Here is a 22,434-nt window from a genome sequence, read left to right on the forward strand (position 1 = left end):
ACTATTTTCTAACTAACCAATTTGTACGTCTTAATCTGTTTTCTTTTTCATTCACCCTAACCCTCTCCCATCTGCTAATCCTCAAACTGTTCTGTTATCTTTGCTTGTTTCTGTTTTATTTTGTTCTTTAGATTCCACAAGTAAGTGAAATCATGCAGCACTTGTCTTTATCTGACTTACTTCACTCAGCACAATACCTTCTAGGTCCATCCATGTTGTTGTAGATGACAAGGTTTCATTCTTTTTTATAGATGAGGAATGTTCCACTGTATATATGTACCACCTCTTCTCTACCCATTCATCCATTGATAGACACTCAGGTAGTCTCCACATCTTGGCTACTGTAAATAATGCTGCAATGAACATATGGATACACATATCCTTTCAAAGTAGTATTTTGGGCTTCTTTAGATAACTACCCAGACGTGTGATTACTGGGTCTTAGCCTTTGTTTTAAAGTTCATTTTGTCGGGTAAGTATTGCTACCCAGCTTTTTGTTTGTTTCCATTTTCATACAACATCTTTTTTCATCCCTTTACTTTCAGTCTATATGTTTCTTTCGATCTGAAGTGAGTCTCTTGTAGGCAGCATATGTAAGGGTCTTCTTTTCTTATCCATTCAGCTACTCTTTCTTTTGACTGGAGCATTCCTTTTTCATTTGAAATACTTGTTCATAGGTAGGTAGTTATTGTCATTTTATTATTCATATTTTTAATACATTTCTTCTTATTATTAAAGAAGTCCCTTCAATATTTCCTATAATACTGGCTCGGTGGTGATTAACTTCCTCAGTTTTTTCTTGTCTGTGACGCTCTTTAACTTTGCTGAGTAAAGTAATCTTAGTTGTAGATCCTTGCTTTTCATCACTTTGAATATTTTGTGCCAATCCTTTCTGGCCTGCAAAGTTTATATTGAGAATTCGGCTAACAGTCTTATGGGAGCTCCCTTATAGGTAACTGCTTTCTTCTTGCTGCTTAAGATTCTCTCTTTAGCATTTTAATTATGATGGATCTTGGTGTGGGCCTCTCTGGGTTCATCTTGTTTGGGACTCTCTGAACTTCCTTGGGCTGTTTGTCTATTTCCTTTACCAAGTTAGGGAAGTTTTCCATCATTATTTCTTCAAATAGGTTTTCAATTTCTTGCTCTCCCTTCCCTTCCTGGTACCCACCTATGATGCAAATGTTGGTACACTTGATGTTGTCCTAGAGGCCCCTTTTTTTGGATTCCTTTTTTCTAACTGCTGTTCTGACTGGATGTCCTTGGGCACCTCATCCTCTAAATTGCTGATTCGGTCCTCTGCTTCATCCAATTTGTTGATTCCTTCTAATGTACTCTTCATCTCAGAGATTATATTCTTTATTTCTGACTGGTTTCCTTTCGGTTTTCACCTCAATTTTTATGTTTTCTGTCTCTTTGTTAAAATTCTCACTGAGTTCATCTACTCTTCCCCTAAGTTCCTCGAGCATCCTTATACCGGTTATTTTGAACTCTACATCTGGTAGATTGTTTGTCTCCATTTTCTTGAGTTCTTTTTTGGAGTTTTGTTTTGCTCATTCATGTGGGACATGTTTCCTAGTCTCCCCATTTTGGCTGCCTACTTGTGTTTGTTTCTACGTTTCAGGTAGGGCTCCTAAGTCTCCTGGTCTTAGTAGAGTGACATTATGTAGTAGGTATCCTGTGGGGCCCAGTGGCACAGTCCTCCCTGGTCACCTAAGCCAGATGCTCAAGGTATGCCCCTCATGTGGGTTGTGGGTGCCCTCCTGTTGTAGTTGAGCCTTGGTTGCTGTTTGCATGTCAATGGAAAGGACTGACCCTCAGGCTGACTGGTTATGAGGAGTGGCCATGAGGGGCTGACTCTATGGAGCAGGATTCAATCTAGAAAAGCTCTGGTGCCTGCTCAGTCTGTCCTTTGGGTGTGTCCTCCTCAAATGCAGTCCTGGGTGGTGCTCCAGCTCTTGCATTGGTCAAAAGAGGCCACTGGGTGTGCCAGGCCAAGGGCCTCTTAGGAGGGACCCAGGTGTAGGCCAAGTTCAGCCACAGCCTGTGTACTTCCAAGTCACCAAGCAATTTGCAGATAGCTGCCACCTATGCTAGGCTTTATAGGTGACTCAAAAGGCCAAACCAGGAACCGAGGCCAGCTGTCACTAATGAAAGGCTTAGAGCTGCTCAGCAAGAGGTTCAGGGCACGCCAAGATCGGTTGCTGCTTCTTTGGGTATTGTGAGCCTTTGAGAGGTTTTAGCAAAGACCACAGCATGAGCCAAGACAGATCATTTGTATGGAAAAAACCACTGGAGGCAGTTTGGATTGGCCTGCAAGTTGGGAGAGGCAGGGTCTCAGGGAATCATCTTGGCAGAGCAACCTGTATTAATCAGGCTAATGGAGACTCAGGTATGGTGGCCGCCTGCATCTGCATGCTGGGAATGGGAAGGGCTCAACAAAGGAACAACAGATAGTGCTTCCACTTCTGTCCAGGAGAAAGCCACCCCTCCAACCCTCACCCTGAAGCCAGACAACTCTGTTGCCCCTCATGTGTCCCTAGCACTTTTTGAACAGCTGCCCCAGTGCTGGAGCTCAGGGCTCAGAGCAAGTTGAGTCTGTCACTCAGAAGGTCCGTACATGTGCAGGCTCTTTAAGAGGAATGTCTGCTACTCCTGCAGCCCTCTGTCTCATTCAGCCACAATCTCCACTGGTTTTTACAGTCAGAGGTTGTGGGGACTTCTTTCCTGGCACTAGAACCCTGGGCTCAGGAGGGGTACTCTAGAGCCACGACAACCCTCAAGGTCAGGTACTCTAGAGCCATGACAATCCTCCCGATTCTTTGCTGCCACACGCAGTTGTGGGACTGGTTTGTTTCACATCTCTGTTCCTCTTACCAGTCTTGGGGTGACCTCTTATGTATGTCCCCAATTGTAGGACTTCTATTCAGCAAGACCTCAGGTGACTCCCATGAAGGTTCTGTGGTTTCACTGTCATTTTGATGTAGTCACGAGAGGAGGCAAGCACAGCATCTACTTTCCATGCCATCTTGACCGTAATCCCTTCTGGGTTCTTGATACCACCTTTCCCACCTCTTTTGAGACTCTTGGCCATCCTTGTTTCCCTCTTACTCAGTCCCTCCTGTTGTCTAAAAACACACGCAGATTGCTTCTATTCCCAAATAAAATTACTTCAACTCTGCTACTCCTTGTAAACTATGCCATTATTTTAAAAAGTTGTCTACCTTTTACCCAACTTTTCATCACTCACTCACTCCTAACACCTTATAATCTGGTCACCTATCTCTACCATTCTACTCAAACTACTCAATTAAAACCATTATTATAAAACTATGTCATGTCTTTACTGCCAAATCAGTTCCTTTTAGAGTACTGAATCTTTTCAAACTCTCTACACAGCAACCAAGATCAAGAATTACTTTCTCCATCAGTTTCTCCTGAGAGTCTCCTGTTTTTCCTACTGACCTGTTTAAATATTCTTGGTATCTTTGTTTGGGCTCCTCTACAGCTTGTTATAAAATTGTATTTGTTTAATTGTCTAACTCCTTAATAAGAGAATGTGCTTCATAAGGATAATAAAGTAGATCTCCTTACCTTGTTTATCCAGTGCTTAGCAGTATCTACACTAGTAGGAACAAAGTGAATGTTTACTGAATGAATAAGTGAAGGATTCCTTAGCTAAAAGTGTTTCTCAAGATACCATGCTTGGTCTTATCCTCTACTTCAAGGAAATCATATATTTTCATTTTCCATAATTTCTATATAGAAGGTTTTAAGGTCTCTTTGCAGCTCCAGGCTCTTTCTGGAATTCAAGCACTACAACTCCAATTGTTACTAGACATCTACAGATTGTACCATAGCACCTCCAATCCAAACACTTATGTCCAAATGAAACATCCACTAACCCACTTCCTCCCTCCTAATTTCCTTATTTCTGGTTAATGGTATCATTATGCTGAAAAATTCCCACATTAGGGATTTCTGCAGAAGAGAGAACTCAAGGCCTCCATCTCCCTAAAAAAGTAATTAATGAGTTGACAACTTTTGCAAAACTCTGGAATCTAGTAAAAAAACTTACAAAAACTAGGGCAAGGTTTAGTGAAGAAGCTGCTGTTTTGTAGTAAGAAAGCGCTGTGGCATTTTAAATTGCCTGCCTACCATCTCTTACATCGCAGTGGAAGTGAGGACAGTAACATGTACTCCTAATGCCAAAAGGAGGAACACAGGTCTTATTCTTGAAGAATTATGATTGCAGGTTTCAACCTATCTGGCAGCTACTTGAAGGACTAGCACAATGGCTTGCCCTGGTCTCACCCAACTTGGAATATTCCCAGGGTTAGAGTGTCTTTAGCTGAAATCATTTAACTGATGCAGCAGTCTAGGGTAAGGGACAACAATTAGGACAAGAAACAGAAAAACATATTGAAAACCCCAGGAAGGAAGAGTTTGTGATAGGATATACGTGGGGTGATAAGGGCTTTTAAAAACTCCTGTGTATATCAGAGAATCAAGAATGCCATATACATCGCTAGGGCTGGACATATGTTTAGTAAAGTCCTAAAAGACCCTAAGCTTTCACTTATGGTTGATCTTTGGGCTCCGAAGACTCAGTAAATGATGGCTAAGGCAGAGTTATAAATAGCCTGGGTAAGAGTTGGAAGAGGATTTTTTTTCTTTTTCCAGGTGCTTAAGAGAACTGTCAAAACACTAGCTGACCAGTAAGCAAACAGATCATACTTCGGTGGCCACACATGACAAAGGATACAGATTTTACAAAAAAAATAGTTTAAAAGTCACTAAATGAGCAAAAACATCCACCATAAGAAGCAACAAATCCTAGACAGGGTATAGAATCTGAAAGAAAAAAACAATAAAAAATTCTATACCTATCAAAACTATGCTTTGAAACTGAAGAAAAAATTAAGACACTCCTAGATAAACAAAAACTGAAAGAGTTCGTCATACTAGACCTGTGCTGTAAGATAAATGCTAAAGGGAGTCTTCCACACTGAAATGAAAGGACACCAAACAGTTACGTAAAGTTACATGAGGAAATTAAGAACAATGGTAAAGGCAGCTCCACTGATAAATCTAAAAGCTACATTTTTTTTCTTATATGGTTTAAGATGCAACTGTATGAAACAGTAATTTCAAATCTAAGTTAATGGGTACACAATGTATAAAGATGGAACTGTAAAGAAGCAAAGTTTGTATTAATTCAAACTTGACTATTAAAAAGTTAAGCTATTAATTGTAGTTCCCAAGGTAATCATTAAGGAAAAACTAAAAAAAAAAAAAAAAAAAAAAAGTATATAAAAAGAAATGAGAGGGGAAACAAAATAGTACATCAGAGAGAAAAAAAATCAATTACAAAAGAAGGCAATAGAGGAATTGATGGGGAAAAACGGTATCAGACACACAGAAAACAAGAAGCAAAATAGTTGAAGGCCTTCCTTAATAGTAATTACTTTAAATATAAATGGATTAAAAGGTTGGGTTAAAAGGCAGCAAATGGACGAATGGATTTAAAAGTGTGAAAATTACTCAGCATACTCAAACAAGTGATGGGTTAAAAAAGAAACTGTGTTCTATAAAGTCACCATGAGTGACTGAGTTAACAAATACTGAACCTCTGGCTCTTAGAGGAAATACAGGGTTAGGCCCTACGAGCCTCTGTTCACAATACTTTCGTCAACCAATCAATACATAACCTTGTCTTACGTGTGTTTCTCTTTTAAAAACACTTTATATAAATTGTTGATTCATTATCATTGAGCTCATGGCCACCATCACTAACTTATGCCTGAGTAAATCTTACCTAACGCATGTTATTTTTTCTGTAAGGCAAATCAGTTTTTTTTTTGAGCTTAGTAACACTAGAGAACACTTCAACATTAGGCTTCTGGGCCATTTAAACAAAAAAATTATTCTCAAAAAAAGCACAAAAATGAAAAAAAAAACCCACACACAAAAAACACAAAATAAAACATAGAAGTAAATAAACGGATTGTAAAAATGACATCTATTTACAGTATGAAAGCTGAAACAAGAAACAGAACATTATCTTGTTCAACCTCAGCTGGCAACATGTGCATCAGGCAACTCAAGTATTTTGATACTCTGCACATGTCCGCCATGTTATCACCTTGGGGCTTACAAATAAGTTTTAGCAAGCAGGCAAATTCACTATATGGAATCTGCAGAAAATAAGGATCACCTATACTAGTAAATTTAATATAGCAGGATATTAACAGAATTGTACATCAAGACCAAGTGAGATTTGTCCCAGGAATATAAGGATGGTTGAACATATGAAAATCAATGTTATATTCCACATTACCAAAATGAAGGGGGGGGGGGGAACCACATGATCATCTCAACTAATGCAGAAAAAGCACTGCAAAATCTAACACGTTTTCATAATAAAAAGAGTCAACACAATTGGACTAGAAGGGAATTTCCTTAACACAATTTCCTTTCCTTTACTGGAAAGGAATAATCTTAATCATAGATGACATGACCTCGTATAGAAAAAACCCTAAAGAACCCACAAAAAAAGTTAGAATAAATGAATTTAGCAAAATTGCAAGATATAAAATCAACACACAAAAATCAGTTGTATTTCTATGCACTAGCAATGAACAATCTGAGAGAAAATTAAGAAAACAATTCTATTTATAATAGCATTAAGAATAAAATACATAGAAATTTAATCAAGGAGGTGCAAGACTTGAACACTGGACACTACAAAATATTGCTGAAAGAAATTAAAGATGTAAATAAATGGAAAGGCATTCTGTGTTGATAGATTTAAAGATAAGAGTTTTAAATTGCAATCCTACCCAAAGTGATCCACAGATTTAATGCAATCCTTATCAAAGGTCCAAAACCCATATTTTTGCAGAAATGGAAAAGCTAATCCTAAAATTCATACTGAATTTCAAGGGATCCCCGAAGAGCCAAAACATTCTTGAAAAAGCAAAACAAAGTTGATGGACTCACACTTCCCAATTTCAAAGCTTGCTTACAAAGCCATAGTAATCAAAACAGTGTGGTACTGGCATAAAAGGACAGACATATAGACCAATGGAAGTATTGAGAGTCCTGAAATACACTCATACACTACGGTCAAATGATTTTCAACAAGGATGCAAAAGCTACTTGATGGGGAAGGAACAGTCTCTTCAACAAATGGTGCCTGGATAACTGGATATCCACATGCAAAAAGAATGAAGTTGGACTCCTATTTCATAATACATATAAAAATTAACTGAAAATAGATCAATGACCCAAATATGAGTTAAAACTTGAAAACTTTCAGAAGAAAACAAAGTCTTCATGACCTTGGATAAGGCAATGAATTCTTAAGATGTGACATCAAAAGCAAGCAAGCAAAAACAAAAAAAAAAGAAAAAGTGAGATAAATTGTACTTCACTAAAATAAAATTTGTGCAGAAGACACTATTAAGAAAGTGAAAAGACAATCCACAGAATTAGGAAAGAATATTTGCAAATCATAATTCTTATAAGAACACATACATATCCAGAACATATTTAAAAAAAAACTCTCAGCACACAACAGAAAGAAAAATATCCTATTTCAAAAAGAGGCCAATATCCTGAATACAAATGCTCGAAAAGCACGCGAAAGGATGTTCACAACATTAGTCATTTGGGAAATGCAAATCAAAACCACAATGAAATACCACTAGTAAGATGACTATAATAAAACCAAACCAAACCAAACCAAACAACAAAAAAAAGAACATTAACAAGTATTGGTGAGGATATGAGGAAAATGGAACTCTTCCTACATTGCTAGTAAGAATGTAAAATGGTCCAACTGCTGTGGGAAACAGTTTGATGGTTTCTCAAAATGTTAAACACAGAGTTACCATAGGGTACAGAAATTCTACTCCTAGGTATATACCCCCCAAAACTAAAAAAAGGTATTCAATTAAGTATTTGTACATAAGTGTTCACAGACTCACTATTCGCAAAAACTAAAGGCAGAAACAACACAAATGTCCATCAAAGTGATATATTCATATAATGTAACATTATTTATCATAAAAGGGATGAAATAACATGTGCTATATAACATGAATCTAAAAAAAAAAAGCTAAGTGAAACACACACACACACCCACACACATACACACACACAGATACCAAAGGTCACATATTGTATAATTCCATTAATGTGAAATAGCCAGAATAGGTAAATCTACATAGACAGGAAGATTAGGGCTGAAGGAAATGGATAACAGAGTGACTGCTTAACAGGAATGGGTTTCCTTTGGGGTAATGAAAATGGTCTGGAATGACACAGATGTGATGGTTGTACATCAATGTTAATGTACTAAGTACCACTGATTTATATACTTTAAAATACTTAATCGTATATAAATTTTATCTCATAATTTTCCCCCCTAAAATCAAATCCTTAAGAATCATCATGTCCTTTTTGCCAAGACTTTCCATTCCCACTCTTCACTCACTAGGTCAGGCCTATAATATTGTGCTCGAGCCTTCAATACTCTCTTTAAACTAGTTTCCTTACTAATGCAACCTGTCCCACTTCAACCCATCATCCATATCATCCAGTGCAATCTTCTTATAAATACAGCTGCAATTATATGACGCTACTGTTTAAGAGCCAATAGTAGCTTTTCACTGCCTATCAAATTAAGAGAAATAATCTGCTTAGACTCTACAGCCCTCTTTACAATGTCCTCAGTCTTCTTTTCTAGGCTTAAGGTACAGACTATGGAAAACTGCACAGACCTTGAATCGGACTCTGGGTTCGAATTCCAGCTACACCACGTACTAACTTGAATCTCAAGCAAGCTATTCTGTTTTTCTAAGCTTAGAAATGGAGAAAACACCACTTACCATGAGAATGTTGTAAAAACTGAATAAATTAATGTAAAGTAATATAGTACATATAGTAAATGTTAAACAAAAGCACCTTTCATTTCTATAATGTCCTACACTGAAACTATGCTATATTTTTAATAAAAATGGGGCACTTAAATCCCCAAAATAGATATTTCCACCTCCATGGCTTAGTTTACCTTGTTTGCTAGTTTCTTCCCAAAACCCTGTTAAACCTTCTACCTCTCAAAAATCTCCCCATTCAAGAAGTGACATTTCAAATAACTATTATTTTATCCATCTTCCCATCCCATGTTTCTCAACATCCTTCATTTCCCACCCTCAACCCTCATGATATGTACTATTTTTTTTTTTTTTTTTTTTAGGCAAGGCAACCCTTGTTGACCTCACAGACTGCAAGGACCTTGTCAGTTTACAATCCGCTATTTTATTTTTTACGACAGCACTTGGTCTTCCTAGGTGGTCTCCCATCCAAGTACTAACCAGGCCCAATCCTACTTAGCTTTGAAGGTATGCTCTCCTTTTTTTAAGCAACCTATCACCTTGTACTTCTGAGGTCATCATATAATAGCATTTCCTGTTTGTCTTTTAAACACCTCTATTAGAATATAAGTCTCCTAGAGAAGAGCATTCTGTCCCACTGGTCTTTTGCATTTCCTATACTTTGAACTATGTACACAATAATAACTGTTGGTTAAATTGTTTAAAACTAAATATTAATAAAAGCAAACACAAAATTTAAAACTGAAAAAAAAGCTTGTACAAAATGACATTTTTTAATTCTGAAAAAGATAATCTCCACAACTTCATACACAATATACACAATTATACACTGTCAAAAAAAAGAATGAATAATTTCTGGAGAAACCCAACAATTAAAGTCCCACGTGGGAAAACACCAAAACAAAAACAAAAACAAAACCCTACTTTAATCTTAGAGACCAGAAATATTTCATCAAAAGAACATAAAGGCAAAATATTTATTTTCTATATAATGCAAAGCCTTCTATGATCTCTCTTGTGAGCATGTCTTCAACCTCATACCTGTTAAACTAATGCTACAGCCATGCCAGCTCCTGTTACCAAAAATCCCATGCTTTTTCAAGGGTTTGAGCCTTATGCAAATATTTTTATTTCCTAAAACACTCGCCATCCTTATTCTTCAAGACTCAGTCATGTTATCTTCTTCCTAAAGATTTCCCTATCTCTTCCCAAAATAAGTATTCCTCCTTTATGCCACTACTATTCTTTGTAAATATTTTTACTAGAATGCTCAACACACCAATATTTGCTTTCTTGAGATCAAACATGTTTTTAATCACCTCTTTATTTATTCTCAGAACCTGGTCATATTAAGTATTCTATTACCGTTTATCATGTGAATGACTGACAAATGCACGCATAATCAATAACTTGCTTTTTTTTATCCTGCTTATAATTCCGCTGACAGGGAATATTTATTGTCATTTGTTTCTGTTGCTAAAAATGGTCCTCCTAATCTCCTGTCAATGAGAGTTGATACAAAAGTATTTTATAAAACTATACAAATATAAAATATTAGTATCTCTTAATTTCTTCTCAATTATGGTATAATCAGCAACAATTAGATCATTCTACAACAAGCGACCACTCCCTCGGGTCAATGTATTTTGTCCTAAATTCTTCAAAACTTTAGTTAGTTTACTACAATCCTCCTAATCCCAATTAGTCCCTTTTGCATTAGATCTTTCTAATTCATTGCTTATTTGACTCTCAATCTTTCTCTACTATTCAGTCATAATGGGTACACTAAGAAAAGGGTAACAAAATAGGCCCTAAATTTAAATTTTAGTCCTGCTACTTAACTGGTTAATTTAATATTGGTCAAGTTATTTAATCTTCTTTAAATTCTAGTTTTCTTGCTTGTGAAATGAAATAAGGTTTTTATAAAAATTTTTTTTAAGTTTATATGTAAAGCATTTAGTACAGTGAATAGCAAGCACATGGCAAGCATTCAATCAATGGCAGTTATTTTTCTATCTTCTGTTTCTGGCATTTACTTTTTCAAAAACACTTAAAACTTTATTATAGCATTATACAACTGGACCTGGCCAAGGTTGGAAGAGAAATGCTCGGGCCTAAACACTGAAGATGTGCACAACTCTGAGGCAGTCATTTTTATTGTTAGCTTTGTTTAAAAAAAAAAAAAAGTGTTACTTAGTACAGCTTCTAATCTTCCTCATTCCCAACCACTGGTCTTTCTTCTCTCTTCCTACAGCACTGTTTCTGGACTAAAACAATGTATTATTAACTCCTCAAAATAAGCACTGTGAATATTCCATCTTGACACGATAGTTGTCCTCTTCCTAAGGTCAATCTTTATACCCATACCTATTCTTTATGTAACCTGGTTTTTAAATCCTTGATATACTGCATGCTGGTATTTAGAAGCATCTGAGTTTTTCAATACCATTGTTAAAGTATATCTATCCAAAGCAGATAAACTATGCCACGTTTTATTTGGCCAGCCACACATAAAGAGGCTATTGCATCCTTTCATCTGAGTACCCCATAAATTTGAATCCATGCCATTATGAACTGTGCTGAGATTTTTTTTTAGCACCTATATTATTACAGCAGTTCTTACTAAGTCTTTTACTTATGTAAACTGCTGGCAAGCCAGATTCTCAGCAATTTTTTCAACTCCTTTTAAAAACTTAATGTAGAATTTTTAATTAATGTTGTCCCTAGTCATCTTGTTTATTTCTATATCAGTTTTTAGCCTTCAGATATATTTCTAAACCTAAAGTATTTTGTTATTCTTCTAGTGTTAGGTCTTCTTTATGTTAAGCATGTCATTTTACCTCCATCTAAATCACTGAGTAAATAAATGTTCAATAGAATGATGCCAAAGAAAGTATTTTTCTTTCTTTAGGGAACTATAATTCTGTTCTTATGGCCATAGTTCTTCAAAACCAGTTTCTCTTTCATAGATTCACCCCCTCCTCCCGCCCTGATTTCTATGACACATGTAACTGATCAGTTGTTTATCAGGAGTATAAGACTTTTAGAGTTCAAAGGGACTTTCCGGGGTCATATGGTCTTGCCCAACTTTCTCATTTATAAATAAGGAATAGGAAATCCGGAAAGTTTAGTAATGTACCCTTGGCCACATGGCTAATAAATGGTATATGGAAGCAGAACTAAAGAATTCTAAATATGAATATGTGGTGTTCTTTCCATTGCAGGTCTTAATTTAAATTTTGTATTATCTGTTCTTTTCAGCTACATGAAATAAGATAAATTATTGGTTTTGATTATTCTGTTTTATCTAAAACACTGCGCAATTTTGTTTTAAAGGGTATCACACAAGGAGCAGATATACTGTTACCTCTACTTTTTAAATATATTCAGGGAATAGGTGGGTGAGTAGCCTGTCTCTACTTTGACAAGCTGCAAAGCATAATAAATACAAATGTGGGCTTGCTGAAGATAGTGAGAAAAGGCATATTTTGGTTATGAATCTTGAATCCGACCCTGAGCCGACTAATGCATATAGAATTAACTATCAACTAACTTTCTAAAACTCGATAAAGAGAATAATTTTATCATTGTATTGATGATATATATTGAATCACTTTTATACCCTTTCTGGTTGATTTGTCATCAACATCCTTTATGACAAAATTTAGATATGAAATACACTGTATTATTAACAATAAATAACCACCACCATCTACTTCCCCAAAAGAATATAAGTTCTGTGAGAGTTAGCATTAGTTTTCATTGTATGTTTTGTGCCTGGCTTGCAGCAGACTCTCAATAAAAATATGCTGAAACACAAATTAATTAATAAGCTCTTTAACAGGAAAACCAAAAAAGCGGATCTAAAAATTTTATAACTCCCTAAAGAGTAAACAAGAGATACAGTCCAGGATTCACTTGGCCACCAGAGTTAACTAAAGAAACAAAGAAGTCTTAATATTACCATTACAACATTCTTTTTCAATAAAGTGCTTGCTGCTTTTCCATTTTGCATTCCCCAGAAATTGACAGGTAACTCATTGTTTACTTAGACTCCTTATACATAAGACTTCTACAATTCTTTTGTTCATTTTTCAAACAACACCAAGAAAATGTTCCGAGACCAAATCAACTTCACTGTATAAGATCATAAAAAGTCCATCGGCAGATAGAAAGATTAGGCTCTTGTAAGTTAGTATTACTTTATGACCTGAACTCAAAAACAAGCCAAAGAATTCATTATTTTCTTTCAATGTTTTCATTTTCTTTGTACTCAGCTGCTCTCAGAACTTATTTCAAACTATAAAATCTCATTTTTACCAAAACATCAATTTCTAGCAATCCTACATTGATTAAATCAAAACATTCTCTTTGCTGGTATTTTTATTAAATGGCATCTACATTGTTCTTCTAAGAGATAAGTAAAAAGTACTAAAACAATACCGTGGTAATTCAAATGCTGAAGATCATTTTAAAATCATATTGAGATAAAAGATCATTTTAAAATCATGTTAATATATTTACAATTTATATAAGTCACTTCAAATGTCTGTGCTAAGTTCAAAGTTACTGAATTAGAACTTTATCAAACTCAAATCATTTATTTCTATCCATTTCCTATTTGTTATTTAAATACTGATACCAAAACATTTAAAAACTATTTTACTTATCAAGTCAAAACTAATATCATTTGATGTATCAACCATTTAGCTTATGTTTCATCAACATAAAGCACCAGGCTATATAAACCCACCAGGTTTTCTCTATACAGTTTTAATTACAAAAGTGAAAAATCAAATTCAAAAACTACAAGAAAATTATGGATTTAAGAAACAGATTAACTTACTGAAAAAACCTTTAAAGGCGTTTAACAAATCCATGTTGAATAAAAATCCTGTTTTCTTTTGTCAGGTTTGTCAACACAGCTCGGGATAATTCCCAGTGAGCTTCCTGGTCTGTTCTGCAACACTGAAACTCCCCACACCCAATCCATGTGACCTGGCCCACACCCAAGCAATAAAAAGTTTTTTTTGAGGCTTCTCTCTTTCCAAAACTTTTTTTACCCCCAATATAACAGAACCTGTAGAACGAGTATAGAATAAGGCCACAAATCTGACCTTATTATTCATAATTATTTTGGAAGAAGTATTAAAGCATATATATTCTCAATAGCTGAAAATATATTTAATGTATTCATTTTTTCCTTTGTTTTCTCCTTTTCTTTCTTAATCTTCAAACAATGTCTCCACGAGCACAGTCATTATGAAACAAATCCTTTAATTATATGGGACATTTAAGTTACCAAAAAGGGGTTCAGAAATTCTGAGAAAGGCAAGAAGGCTGTCTAATGGAAAAGTTGGATTTACATCATTATACAGACTACATCACTAACTTAAAATAATGTTCCCAAGTACCTTGGAATGTAGACAGCAGTAACTGTAACACAGAAATAAAGTTAACAGAGATATCCTAGGACTCAATAATATCAGAAAATACTATGGAAGATTTTGTGTAAGTATTAAAAATATTAAAAATTTTATCTAATTGGGCTTTTAAAATTTATATGTGGTAATATATAAAACTGGGATATTCTTCCTTTTTGCTCTATATTAGTTTTTTCACTATCTTTTGTTAATTACTGTCACATTTGCTCTAGTCCCAGGATACCAGTATCCTTTTAAAAAGGAACAGAAAGTGTTATCTAGGTATGTTCCTAATCTTTTCTGTGCCTTCATCATTGTAAAGCATACTTTCCTGACAGAAGTTACCTTAATTTTCCTCAATACCTCTACTCAACATGCGTTGAATAAATGTCCAATATTTACAAAATAAGAAGTATTCCTGGTTCTAATTCTGGTCACTTCAGCTATTTAAGGAAAAGGAAAATCTTTCTGATTTGTCTTACATTTAAAAACTAATAACAACGGTTTTAATTGCAAAAACCTTAAAATCTCAAAAAAAAATATATACAAAAATTAACTGTCAGAGTAACAACTTAATCTATTGAATTACCTTTAGAATACTGGGAATGTTTTTAGCTCAGAAACCAATATTCCCATATTTGATACCCTACTTTTAATTGTACCATATTTTAATTTTTACTATCTTACAATGGTTAAAAACATAAGAGATTTGTCTTCTACTGCTGATAATTGAAAGAACACTCTGGTCTAGAATGACAATAATGCTGAATAAAAAATAAAAACTAATATAGTCAATAATATATTTGTCAGTCATGCCACATTATTCCCAAAACTATCTCCACAAAGAGCAATTTTACTTTCTCTTCTACATATATACAAAGAACCATTAAGTAATAGAATGTTGCATGCTTGCCTAAATACAAAAAAAATGAAGTTCTGTCCCTCCCAATTCCTTCCTGTCAGCCAGGGAGAGTTTAATTAAAAACACACACACACACACACACACACACACACACACACACACACACACACACACACACACACACCAGGCTAGTCCTCATCTGTGCATGTTTCCTTCCTATCAGCTCTGCCAAGGCAAGTGTGAAGCAGATTCCACTATCTCTGGCCCTAATAGAGCGCCAGTAAAAACAAACAAACTACAGTTAGAGGAAGGGGGAAAAAAAAGAAAATACAAGAGATCAGTACTACAGTAATAATCCACAATTTAAAATTGTTTTATCCAATATAAGAAAATAATTTGCTTTTACAAGTGAAGTTCAAATGTAAGCCATTAGCTGTTAAAGCGATATGTCATGCAAAATAGATTGCCTTAATGAAAAGAAGGCAATTCTTCATCTTGCTAATTTATCCCTGTCTCAGTTAGATCCAGAATTTGCCTAAAATCCAACAGTCATTCATGGTTCAAGGAGCCCCTGATCAGAGTTATTTCTGCTCCTTAGCACCACTCGGGCCTGATACTTGAACTCCAACCAGATCCACTAGCTAGATTTATAGAAACTGCCCATTAACATGTGAAGACCCTTACCTGTCTCCTGACTTGAAAATCTGCGATGATCCAAACTTACCTTGTCTAGCTGAAATTCCAGTCCTGGCCTTTTCTAGTCAATTCTGCTCCCCAAATTCTGTACAAAGAACCAATCTCTAGTATCTACTTAAAAGTAGTATTGTTGCTGTTTTAATACAAAAATAACTTACCTAAAGTATCCTTTAGATTTTTTACAATAGAAGCTTTTCGAGCACTGTTTTTCCTTTCCACATAGTTAGAAGGCACAAAACCTGTTTTATTCATGGAATTTCGAACTCGCCACCAAGATTTAGAATCGTCCAGGAGCCATAATCTCTCATTCTTCTTGATGTCCAGCTCTTGTTCTTGTTGGGCCACATAATCAAATTTGGCTACTACCACCACTTCTTCTGCCATCTTTCAGCAGCTTCAGCACTATAACCACACAGAAAATAGTTTAATAAGGTTTAAATAGTGGTAGTCTACAAACTGTTTAAAAGAGATACACCTAAAAACCTAAGACCACTGAAAAGTTAAAAGCAAAAATGTGGGAAAAAAAATATACCAGGTAAAGTCTAATCAAACACAACTGGTGTAGCTATATTAACAATGCACAGAAGAACTTTAAGGCAAAACCATCATTAGTGATAAAGAAGTTCCCTGCACAATAATAAAAAGGTTTTATTTAATATATATAACACCTAAACTTATATGTACCTATAACATAGCTCCAAAATAGATTGATAAGACTATAAGGAAAAATGGACGACTCTATTGCTGCAGAGGAAAATTTCTAACATTTATCTCAGTAATAAATCAAGGAGACAAAAAAATTAGTAAAGCTAGCAAAGAAATGACATCACAACCATTTAGTTTGATCTAATAAACATATAAAAATATTACTTCCAAACAGAAGAATACAAATAAAACACAGACAAAAATTGATCAAATGCTAGGTCATAAAGGAAGTCTCAACAATTTTCGTTACTTGGTATTTGACAACCATAACAGTAAGATAGCTTTTAAAAAACCTCATTATGTTTGGAAACTTCTGAAAACTCATGAGTCAAAAAAGAAATAGTAATATTTCAAAAATACTTAGAAAATAATAAAGACTCTACTGCCAGCCTGTGGGATGCAGCAGAAGGAGTATGTGGAGGAAGATTCTTAGTTTTAAATAGCTACATCAGAAAAATAAGAAAAGCTAATTAATGAATTAATGAACTGCACACATGTCTTAAGCAGTCAGAAAATCAGAATATAAAGAAAGTAGATAAAAGGAATACAAATAAAAAGCAGAATTAATGAAATAAAATAAACATATAGAAGACTCAACAAAACAAAAAGGTAGTTCTTAACTAACAAAATGGTCATAGTTCTGGCAAGAATGAGCAATTAAAAAAGGGAAAAGCACATTCAAATACCAGGAATAGAAGACAGTCATAATTATAGATACAGACAGTCAAAAGACATGGCAATATTATAAACTTTATCAATAAATCTGAAAACAAGTAAAACATACAAATTTATAGAAAATAAAAACAAAAGTAATAAAATTAAATCGGTCATTAGGAAATCTTTCCATGATGGTTTTATAGGCAAGTTCTATTAAAATTCAAGGAACAAATAATTCCAATTTATACAAACTCTTAAAACAAAGGAAAATTATAAACCTAACTCCCTCTTGAACCTAAATCAGCTGTTTTATATAGCGATTACTTTACATAACAGCTACCCCTGGTTTAGCAAGCTAATAAATACCGGCTTTTGGTTTTGCATATTGGATTCTTTTTTCTCAACAATGAAGCAAGTTCTTCAACATAACGTTCTCAGGGAAATGCTTTTTAATCTAGAATTCACTAGCATTCAAGTGTAGATAGTTTTGTATCTACAAGGTAGAAAAATTTTTGGAGGCATTGCAAGGACCCCAAAACTGTGATACATACAGCAGCAAAATAATTCATAATACTAAAAAATAATTCATAATACTAAATACTATCATTCATAATACTAAATACTAAATAATTCATAATACTAAATACTATCATTATCATGAAATAATGATAAACACAGAAAACTAGAAAAATTAACTTGTATCTTTACAACTTTCCTGTTTGAAATTACTTCCAAATAAAAAGTTATAACCAAGTCTAAATAATTGCTGGTATATGATATAAAAAATTACAACAAGGAGTTATAGACTTTTTGAGACACTGGTAAACAAAGAGATTTTTTTCAGGGATATTTGGGCACTGATTTGGATTCCTTCCCTGTGAGGACACCCATGTCCCTATAAGTAAAATACAAATTTAATGAAATTTAATCCAAGGTCCCAATGAAATTTATTCTGAAACTTAACTGATTTTAAAATTTACCTAGAAAAGTAAACATAAAACTGGCAAATATTTTAGAAGAAATAAGTTGATATAATGACACTATAGGTGGTATGCCCCGCATTCGTTTTCTCTTTTCCTAGCAATATCCCTGCTATCCTTCGACTTGCCACCTCAATATTATTTTAGCCATGCAACTTAGATGATTGACTCTAGCTTCCCAAAGGTGTATATGGGTTAATTGAAAGCCCTCCCTGCATATTAGAATCACTTATGGAGCTTTTTAAAAAATAATAGGAGCTTGGACTGCTACTTTAGAGACTCTAATCAGTCTGGAGTGTCACCTAGGCATTAGTATTTTTAAAAGCTACCCAAGTGATTCTAATGTACAGCCAGGATTGAGAACACACCTAAATCAATCATAACAATCTCTCCCTTGCTAGATATGTCCACATTAACTCACTTAAAGAAACTTTAGGGAAAAGTTGACTGGCTTTTGAGAAATATAGTAAAAGCCTCTCTGTACAGTAGTCTCCTCTTATCCACAGGGGATATGTCCCAAGACCCTCAGAGGATGCCTGAAACCACGGATAGATAGAACTGAACACTATATACACTATGTTTTTTCTTATACATACATCGCTACGATAAAGTTTATTTTTCTGCTTTGAGGCCATTTAAGAAAATAAGGGTTACCTGAATGCAATCACTATGATACTAAAACAGTTGGTCTCATAACTGAGACAGCTTCTAAGTGACTAACAGGCAAAGTAGTGGATACAGAGGACAAAGGGATGATTCACAAAGGTGAGTGGCGGTGTGAGAAGGTGCGGAATTTTACCACTATTCAGAACAGCACACAATTTAAAACTAATTAATTGTTTATCTCTGGAATTTTCCACTTAATCTTTTAAAACTGCAGTTGACCGTGGTAACTGATATTGTGGAAAATGAAACCATGGATAAAGGAAGACTACTGTATTTTGTCATGGACAGACGAGAGGCCTAGAACTACTGCAGCCATCCTGTCATCAGCTGGAGAATGAAGATGACAAGCAAGTGAAAGGAGAGCTGCTAAAATGAGCACTGAAAACTGCCCTCTTAAAACCTCCAGTTCCTTGAACTAATAATTTATTATGTTAAGACAGTTTCTGTTATTTTCTAGCTGAAAGTTCCCACTATAGGCAAACATACCCTATCAGATATCAAAATGCACTAAAATATTAAGGCAATTTAAAATAATATGATATTGGTGCAGAATCAAATAGACCAGTAAACAGAGATTGAGGTTTAAGAAACAAACACACACAGGTGCCTTTAGAAGCCCCCTTCTCTAATGTACTAGCTATGCATTCTAGTTTAGGTCCTTTTAAGGTAGACAGAATACTTCAAAGCACTTATTATAAATGGATTTTTGTGTATTTTCCTCCAAAGATTTACAGTGCTCTCACCTATACCTAATGCAAAAGCAAGTAATTTGTTACAGTTACCTCCTCTGATTAAGTCTTTCCAAAGCAATCAACTTAGTTTTCATAAAACAACTTTCTTTTAGCACTATTATTATTTACATAATATATATAAAATTATAGTAAAAAACACAGCTGAAATAAACAGTACATCTAACTCTTGGTAAGTAGATTGAATTGAATCTTGGTAAGAGTAGAAATATATCAAGGGTATCAGGTTATAGGTTTCAAATGAAAAGGTTTAGCTAATCAGATAAGTCAAGTTAACTGAACTTCTGTGTGTATAAACATGCAAATATATGAGAATTTTATATGTAACAGGTGGCACTTCAAATCATTAGAGAAGAATGTGTTAACAAATAATTCTAGGAATATTACCTATCTGGGGAAAAAATCGTGTCCTACTTCGCGCTATACATTAAAATAAATTAGAGGACTTTTACTTCCAGGAAGACAAAGTAGTTGTACTTTTCTCTATTTCTCCAGCTAAGTACAACTGAAAACCCTAAACATTATATATAAAACAAACATTAGAAAACTCTGAAAGGTAAAGAGAATAGGCAGATCCGCTAGGGAGGGACCGTGGTACCCAAGGAACAACACAATGGCAAATTCCTTAGGTTTTATTTTTGCCTGATATATCACATACTTGGGACGGAAGATGGGCAACCTAGATATACCATGGGCACAGGCAAAAAACAAAACAAAACAAAATCCAGTGTTCTCCAGACCATGGATTAAAGGGACAGTCCGACAAAACAGAAAACTTTTAGATGATACAATACTGCAGATTTGGTTCCAGACCACCGCAACAAAGCAAGTATCATAATAAAGTGAGTTATAATCTTACTGCTGTGGAGGGTCTTACCTTCAATTTGTAAAAAAAAAAAAAACGCATAATCTGATGATGAAGAGCAATAAAGTGAAGTGTAATAAAACAAGATATGCCTAAAAACACTCTACTGTATTCAAACACTACAGAATGGCCCCACTCATATTAGCAAAGGCGAAGTAGAAAACTTAGGCTTACTATCCTCAAGAGGCTGTAAAGAGGCACCCCAACATCTCTGCCTGGTGGTATAAGTAAAGGCCAAGTAAGGAGCGAGGACTCCTACCCATCAGCCAGACAGAAAATCAGCAACATACACATGGCTTTTCAAGTTCCCATGGAACAAGTACCAAGATAGACCATATCCTGGGCCATAAAACAAACCTCAACAATTTAAAAGACATGAAGCCATAAAGTATATTCTCTGACTACAACAGAATCGAACTAGAAATCTGTAAAAGAAAAATAACAGGAAAATCTACAAATATTTGGAACATATATCTAAATAGCTGATGGGGTGAAAGAGGAAGTCTCAAGGAAAATCAAATATTACACTGAAATTAAAATGAAAATACAACCTATTAACATTTGTAGCATTTGTAGAACAGCTAAAGCAATGCTGATGGAAAGTTATAGCATTAAAGATATACAATTAGAAAAGAGGAAAAGTCTCAAATCAGTAATCAGCTCCTACCTCAAGAACCTAGAAAAGAGCAAAAGTCAGTGAAATTGAAAAGAAAAATCACTGAAAAAAGAGCTAGCTCTTTAAAAAGATCAATAAAATTGAGAAACCTCTAGAAGAAAAAAAAGACACAATTAAATTATTAAAAATGAAGGAGACATACTACAGACCCTGCAGAAATCAAAAGGATAAGAGAATGCTACAAGCATCTCTACATACATAAATTTAACAACTTAGAGGAAAAAAATTAAAAAAAAAAAAACTTACCACAATATACCCAATATGAAACAGGTCATCTGAATGACCCTATAACTATTCAGAAAATTTAATTAGTAATTTAAAAACTCCACCCTGAGAAAGAAATCTCCAGGTCCAGATGTCTCCCTACCAACTATCTAAAGAATTAACACCAATTCCACATAATCTGTTCTAAAAAATGGAAGAGGAAGAAATAATTCCCAATTTATCTTTGAAGTTTATACTACCCTGATGTCAAAACTACACAAAGACAGGATAAAGAAAGAATACCAACCAATATCCTTCAAGAATACAGATGCGAAAATCCTTAATAAAATATTAGCAAACAGAATTAAGCAGTATGTTAAAAGAATTAATACTCAATGACCAACTAAGGATTGTCCCAGAAATGCAAAACTGGTTCAATATTTTTTTAAAAAATCAGTTAGCATAATATATCACATTCACAAGCTAAGAAAAATCATAAGAGCACATTACTTGATACAGAAAAAGCATCTGACAAAATTCAACACCCTGGATAAAACACTATTATATAAGCTCTCAAAAAAATAGGAATAGAGGGGAAGTTTCTCAACTTGATAAGATCTACAAAATACCTACACCTAACATCATACTTAATACTTAAAGAGACAGACGCTTTTCCCCTAAAATAAAGGACAAGGCAAAGATGTCCACCCTCACCACTCTTATTCAGCATAGTATTTGCAAGTTTTAGCCAGTTCAGGACGGCAAGAAAAAAATAAATGGCATATTGATCAGAAATAAAACTCACCTTACTTATGAATGACACAAACGACTACATAGAAGATTCCAAGGAAGCTACAAACAAAGAAGAAAAACCTCCTAGTACTATTAAGTGAATCCAGCTAGTCGTAGGACACCAGATCGACTTGCAAAAACCAACTGTCTTTCTGTATACTAGCAATGAACACATGGACACCAAAATTTAAAATGCAATATCATGTCTAATTGCTCAAAAATGGAAAAAAAATCAAGGAGGTTCAAATCTTACAAAACACAA

At 34.6% G+C, this 22,434-nt stretch overlaps 1 protein-coding gene across 2 annotated transcripts in view; it reads right to left on the minus strand.

The window, feature by feature from the left end:
* Positions 1-22,434, minus strand: part of NCK1 (NCK adaptor protein 1) — a 75,008-nt gene that overhangs the window by 6,140 nt on the left and 46,434 nt on the right. The window contains exon 2 of one of the 2 annotated variants that reach the window (XM_016151156.2): positions 16,037-16,280. In XM_016151156.2, coding sequence (XP_016006642.1) covers positions 16,037-16,262 — 226 coding nt within the window. In that variant the 5' untranslated portion in view covers positions 16,263-16,280. The other variant, XM_016151160.2, reaches the window with a different exon arrangement.

Source organism: Rousettus aegyptiacus, unplaced genomic scaffold (assembly GCF_014176215.1).
Source record: "Rousettus aegyptiacus isolate mRouAeg1 unplaced genomic scaffold, mRouAeg1.p scaffold_m13_p_4, whole genome shotgun sequence".
In the NCBI taxonomy this organism is placed as follows: domain Eukaryota; kingdom Metazoa; phylum Chordata; class Mammalia; order Chiroptera; family Pteropodidae; genus Rousettus; species Rousettus aegyptiacus.